The 7277-nt window shown below is 35.3% G+C and overlaps 1 protein-coding gene across 1 annotated transcript; it reads right to left on the bottom strand.

Annotated features, from left to right (window-relative positions):
* Positions 1-391: 391 nt before the first annotated feature.
* LOC140322334 (nodal homolog 2-A-like) lies at positions 392-3602 on the bottom strand. Its single transcript, XM_072398912.1, is given in 2 exon segments — positions 392-1110; positions 3317-3602. Coding segments are annotated over 2 exon segments (1005 nt in total).
* Positions 3603-7277: the final 3675 nt, after the last annotated feature.

Genomic DNA, 7277 nt, shown 5'->3' with positions numbered 1-7277 from the left:
CACTCCCTACTCTCAAACAATGGTTTGTGACCCGGCCAAAAAAAGTATCATAAAACAGAGTTTAAATTAGACACCCGATGCAATCGGTAAGCCAATGATTGATTATAATATTGGTAGTTTATTACTAATATCATTTTATTAGTACTATTTTTATAGTAGCTCTCAAGCAACCAGAAAGTACATTTATCCAGAATCTACCAATCCCTGTGGTTTCCAGATAATGGGGAGTTTACTGTACAGTATATATAATGAAAGCACTAAAGATAAATTTCTTCAATCAACCTCCCATCAGTTTCTTACTACACCACTGTCTGTCTGATGGCATGCATTTTGCAAAAAATATTAAATAGTACCTATCATTAGAAATTTATAGAAAGGGCAGTGACATTTATCAGAGAATAGAAAAATTAACAATTACCTTAATGTAGGCGTGGTTGCTTGGTTTGAACATGTCATTTAAAGGAATAGGACAGGCTCCTTCACATCTGTAGGCATTAAATCTCTTGGGAGAGATGACTATGTGCCCCAGTCCTAACATATCGAAATCTACGATCATATCAACTTTTCGACACAGCGATGGTTTGTTTTCTATGTTTCTTTCTGGGAAGTTGCGTCGTTTTGCAAATCTCTTCATTCTTTGTCTTTTCATACCTTGTTCATATGTTACATTTGGTGTCATCACATATTTAGAGGCCTCTACTGTTTGGATGATGTTAGGAGAAGGTCTATCCTTGGTGAACACCATCATTACAACTCTATCAGTGGATATATCTGTGCAGTTGTTCTCGTGATCCTTCTGAGGTGAGCTTTCCTCTGCCATGAAGTCCTCATAATTGGAACTCTGATTCAGTTGGAGATAAGTATTCAAAATTCTGGTGAGGTTTTGGACTTTCCAGAAGCCATCCGGTGTTATGAAAGAATTCATGTTCAAGGTTCCCAGAAGCTGGCTTTTTCAATGTTCTTTGCTGTGGTAGATCTGCAGTGTCATATCTTGTGTTTCCACAGAAGGAGGAAGGTAAATCCTTAACTCTGCCAGATGAATCTCATTTTTGTTTGAGAGAGAGGACATGTCAAAGTATAATGATCTGTGATTGTCTATCTTGGTGCATCCTGGGAAAAATATAAAAAAACATAAGATTAATATCATTATAACTGTAATAAAAAGACATACTCAGATATTAAATATGTAGCAAAAATGTAATATCATTTTCTTTGTGGAAAATACAATTAAAACATATTGTATTAGGATAAGGGTTATTGTGATAAGAGTTATGTACTTACTTTTAACAATAAACACAATAAAGCAGATATATTAAATAAATACCATAGTTTATTATAATTATTCATACAATATTTGTATATTACATAATAATATATTTTTGGAAATAAAAAACAAATTTTCTTTAAAACAAGATAATGGCATATTATTATATTTTGATTATTATTTATACAATAACTCTACATTACATATTAATATATTTTAGGAAATGAAAAACATATTTTCTTGATAAGCCTTTGTCCTTAATAAATTTTAGGAATTAAAAAACATATTTTCTTTAAAACAAAATAATTGCATAATCTTATATTTTGATTATTATTTATACATTAACTGTACTTTACATATTAATATATTATAGGAATTGAAAAACATATTTTCTTGATAAGCTTTTGTCCTTAATGAGCTGAGTTCCATGTTTATGTCAGTAGTGCAGTCCAACAATGGAACAATTCTTTACTCTCCTCTGGCTCCAGAACGTTCAGTAGGTCTTTTACCACATGCAGTGCATCATTCACTCAAAGTCATTCGTTTGAATATTTTGACTACTTTTGGCTCTGTTCAGAATGCTCTGATTACTTTGCTTCTCTTCAGGATTTTATAAATCTTCAATGACATCCGCATTCCTCTACAACCATATCTTCCTGGTGTCTCAGCAACACTTTTCCACCTTCGTACAATAGCATGGACATGGGTCTGAACTTCACTGGGGCACAGGATGAACAATCAACTTTCTCCGGATTGGTCAGCTTTACCAAACTCTGTAAAACAAAAAATATATATGTTAATTTCTATATCTACCAGAAAATGATAAAACAATTATAATGAATAACCAACACATTTAGCCCAATATCTAAGCATCCACTAACGTGGGATTGGCTAGGATGCCAATCTTTATTCAAATGCTATACCTATCAGCTAACTATATAAGCATTAAATAAAAAATAAAGGTGTAATATGAATTGAATGTTTCTTCAATCCTCTGTTGTTATAGATAGTAACTAAATACACATTAAAAAAATTTGGGGGCTTTGTTGCTAAGCCTATAACCATTTTTGTCAATCAGTGCTATAAAAGAAAAACAATAGACACAATAAAGCAGATATATTAAATAAATACCATAGTTTATTATATTTATTCATACAATATTTGTATATTACATAATAATATATTTTAAGAAATAAAAAACAAATTGTCTTTAAAACAAGATAATGGCATAATATTATATTTTGATTATTATTTATACAATAACTCTACATTACATATTAATATATTTTAGGAATTGAAAAACATATTTTCTTGATAAGCCTTTGTCCTTAATAAATTTTAGGAATTAAAAAAACATATTTTCTTTAAAACAAAATAATTGCATAATCTTATATTTTGATTATTATTTATACAGTAACTGTACTTTACATATTAATATATTATAGGAATTGAAAAACATATTTTCTTGATAAGCCCTTGTCCTTAATGAGCTGAGTTCCATGTTTATGTCAGTAGTGCAGTCCAACAATGGAACAATTCTTTACTCTCCTCTGGCTCCAGAACGTTCAGTTGGTCTTTTACCACATGCAGTGCATCATTCACTCAAAGTCATTCGTTTGAATATTTTGACTACTTTTGGCTCTGTTCAGAATGCTCTGATTACTTAGCTTCTCTTCAGGATTTTATAAATCTTCAATGGCATCCGCATTCCTCTACAATCATATCTTCCTGGTGTCTTAGCAACACTTTTCCACCTTCGTACAATAGCATGGACATGGGTCTGAACTTCACTGGGGCACAGGAGGAACAATCAACTTTTTCCGGATTGGTCAGCTTTACCAAACTCTGTAAAACAAAAAAATGTTAATTTCTATATCTACCAGAAAATGATAAAACAATTATAATAAACAACCAACATATTGAGTTCAATATCTAAGCATCCACCAGGGTGGGACTGGCTAGGATGCCAATCTTTATTCAAATGCTATAACAATAACTCGATTTATTGCTGCCTTTTCTTGACTTTGTCCAAATTGGGACTCAACATTTGACTTTTAGCAGTGAGGCTAATGACAGTGTCTGAATCCTGAAGGATTGATTGTTCCAGGTTGGACAGTCCTGTGCCATTCCCCATAAAGAGGGTCTGATAGAACTCCATCATGAAAGGTGAGGACTTCACATCATGGGAGTATGCTTGTCCATCAGGGCTGCTTGAAGTTGTCAATCCATCGTTGGCTTGTTGAAGAGGAATTCTGCTTTGGTTTCCATGCAGAAAAGCTGGAAATCCTTGAACAATGGAGAGAGTTGCCAGGTAAAGGATGGAAATCAGCCAGGTCATGTCTTCTGAGATCTTGTTCACTCTGTGTCTCAGGAGATGTAACTCAGAGGATCTCCAAGACTGAACTGAGATCCATAGGATTCCTTCACATTTTATATGGTGGGAGAAAAAATGTGTTCACACTTATGACCTTATATGTAATGAAAATCTATTAAGGTAGCTGTCAAGGTAATGTCAGGTGTTAAGTCTTCCCAGTTCCCAATAAGTAACACCTCTACATAATCCTATCAGCTAACTATATAAGCTTTAAATAATGTTTTTGAAATAATCAAGAAAGTCAAGAAGAAACTAAAGTAAAACATATAATATATTAATAATAGTTTGATTTATCTTGGTTTAAAGCAGAACTAAAGCCTCACAATTCAGCGTTCCATGTTCCATCTTTCTTTTAACTTTCATCTATCTTCCTCTTTGTTGCCCATCATGATTGGCCAAGTTAAAATGACATCATAGGTCACCACCATCCTTTCTTCTTCCTTTTCTTTGGCCATCCTCATTGGTTAAGCCGGGATTTTGTTACTCCAGTGCAGGCACACAGGAGCTCATTAATCCCTGATACACACAAGGGTTTCCTTTACAACCATAATTGACTGGGGGCTCAGCTGTTTCACATTTCACTGGCACAATCTGGTAGGTAAGTCGGTCTTTTTCACCATGCAACACCACCAAGGATTAGTAGGAAACAACATCTATCTGCTCTGCTAATGTCATGCTGAGGGTTCTGTAGATTAGTACAGACACCACTTTATTACAGTTTGGTCTTCTGTTCTATAGAATCATTGTAGAAAAGTCCATGTTTTTTTTAAATTATGGAGCAGGGTTCCTCCGGTACTTGCTAGGGGTTCCTTGAGTAATAAGCAATTTGTGCCTCTCAAGTCAGCTTTAAAGATTCCAATAACCTTTTTGGCTATCTGTATGAATGGCATCTTTCCAAATGACCAGAACTTTGTTTCCATATTTATAATGTCATACATGCAAGTACTCCATAAATGAAATGCAAATTATTATTTGATCTAAAAGATGTTATTTAGGGATCTTATTTAAGGCCAAATATGGGTATTATATACAAAGATGTCCCAGCTCATGGGAGGCTTCCATCCTGAAATACAGGACAGTAATCCTTGGGGTGGCAGACAGTACCTGGGAATAGCAGAAGATTCTTTGACGCGTCCTAATCTGTCCGAACCAGCCAACCTGAAATGCAAATGTTTCCCTTGACTAAGGTCAGTCAGTTTCAGGTTTGAGGGTGGCAGTACCTATTTGTTATATGGCCTCTTTCCAGTCACACGATTCTCCCGATTTAGGAGCGGGACAAACAACTGTATGTTGTCCCATGAAATAGGTAATTTACTGTTTCTGATTTCCAGGACTTTGTGTGGCTTATCTAGACTTTGCTGACAGGCAGGTAAAAACTTACTCTACTTGCTGAGTCCCAGGTATAAAGCTGAACAGGATCCTTAAAATTTAGATTGAATTTACTGCATAGAAATTTGGTCCATATTTAATATGTCATACATGCATGTATTCCATAAATAAAAATGCTATTTTTTTTATTCCTAAGAATGGTATTTATGGAAAAAGATGCGTATTACATACAGAGATGTCCCAGCTCATGGCATGCTTCCATCCTGAGATACAGGACAGTAATTTCTGGGGTGGCAGACAGTACCCCAGAACAAGAAAAGAAGCTTCTTTGACACTTCCTAATCTGCCCGGTGCCGGAGTTGCTGCAAAGTGCCAGAAGTGGCACTTATAAAAAAGATATCTCTGGTCACCTCATCTCTAATCCATGAAAATTATAATCAACCATTTTTATAAATCAGGCTTATGATAATCTTCATGATTCACACCTGTTCATCTCCTATTCACCACTTGACACCACCAAGGAGAGTACAGTCACCACTTTATTACAAACAGTTTGGCCTTCTGTACTTTAGACTCAAAGTAGAAACCTCCATGTTTTAAACACTAGATCAGAGTTCCTCCAGTAGTTGCTAGGGGTTCGCTGAGCAATGAGCAATTTGTGTCTATCAAGTCAGTTTAACAGATTCCAATAATCTTTTTGGCTATCCATGGGAATGACAGCTTTCCAAATTACCAGCAATGTTAGAGGCATTCCTCCAACCGATCATAATACAAATGTACTGTGAGTTGTGAATATAGTATTTATAACAAGGGTTCCCTAAAGACCTCACATTTATTTCAAGAGGTTCCCCATGTAAAAAACAATTTGATAAACATTGATCTAGAGCATCGTAATTCCCAATCATTGGCTTTGAAGCCACACGTGTCTGTACTGTTGCTCAGCTTATTAGGCATAAATCTCTCTGTATTGTACACATCACATATGCATGCATTTAATTTGATTTTATGTAACATAATATTATCTAACATTTTATTCTATTCTATTGCCTAAATGATCATAAAACCTTATATAATCATATTAATCATAAAGGCTTATATATTGTCTTTTTGATCTTTTGGGGTTCCTAATCATGGTAAGCTGAATCACTTACTGGCTGCCCGAGTCTCCATTAGGATCCAATGCTTCCAGGGTTTGTCCGCCAGACTGGACTCCCCATGAGGCAAAGATTTTCACTAAAAGAGAAGCGTACAGTAATATAGCAATGACTTTCCAATTGCACTGAGAAGCTGCTTCCTAAAAATAAATCAATTTTAGGTGCCTTGTGCATTGTAACTACAAAAAATGAAGAGTTCAATGTTCTCAGACATTTTGAGCTTGTTATAAATGTTCCCTCACCAAGAACTTTCTAGTAGCAGATTCAAGTTTCTCTTGATGTACTGTAAATAATTGACAGTGAAATCCAAAAGCTGGAGGCCTCTGCTTGTATGATTGGCCACAACAGTTCCCAGGTCCAACCGTAGTTTTAACGTGGGTTTTCTCTCCATAGCTCCACTTACCTTGCACTGCTCACTAGCCAGCTCTCTCCAGGAATCTCCAAACAACTATACTGGGCATGATTTAATATAGTTCTCCAAGTCTGGGGAAATTATCTTGGGACATCCTGGGTGATCCAACAAACTCTGAATCGATTTCATAAAATAATGTCCTATCGTTTGGAAAATGTATTCAGTCCTTGACCAAATCCATTCCAGGTTTGCTGGTCGCCGTACCTATTTTATCATGGTCCCTTCCCAGTCACACAAATCTCCCTATATAATTGCCCCAACAAATGGATAATTAACTGTTTCTTATTTCCAGGCTCCTGTGTGGATTATCCAGACTTTCCTTACAGACAGGTAAAACATACAGAATTCATGTATTTATTGAGTTCCAGGTATAAAACCAAACATGATTCTTAAAATTTAGGTTGAATTTACTGTATAGAAATGTGTTTCCAAATTTATTATGTCATACACGCAATTCTTAAAGATCTTATTTAAGGCAAAATATGGGTATTATATACAGAGATGTCCTAGTTCATGGCATGCTTCCATCCTGAGATACAGGGCAGTAATCCTTGGGGTGGCAGAATAAGTTTAACAGATTCCAATAATCATTTTGGATATCTGTATGAATGGCAGCTTTCCCAATGGCTAGCAATGTAGGAGGTATTCTTCCTACTGACCATCAAGCTACTGTGCTGTGGATATAGTAATTATAGCAGAGGTTGCCTGAAGACCTGAAATTTATTTCAAGGGGTCCCTCTTGTT

This window comes from Pyxicephalus adspersus, chromosome 2 (assembly GCF_032062135.1).
Source record: "Pyxicephalus adspersus chromosome 2, UCB_Pads_2.0, whole genome shotgun sequence".
NCBI lineage: Eukaryota > Metazoa > Chordata > Amphibia > Anura > Pyxicephalidae > Pyxicephalus > Pyxicephalus adspersus.
Note: the sequence above shows the minus strand (reverse complement) of the source record. Positions and strands in the feature narration are given on the sequence as shown.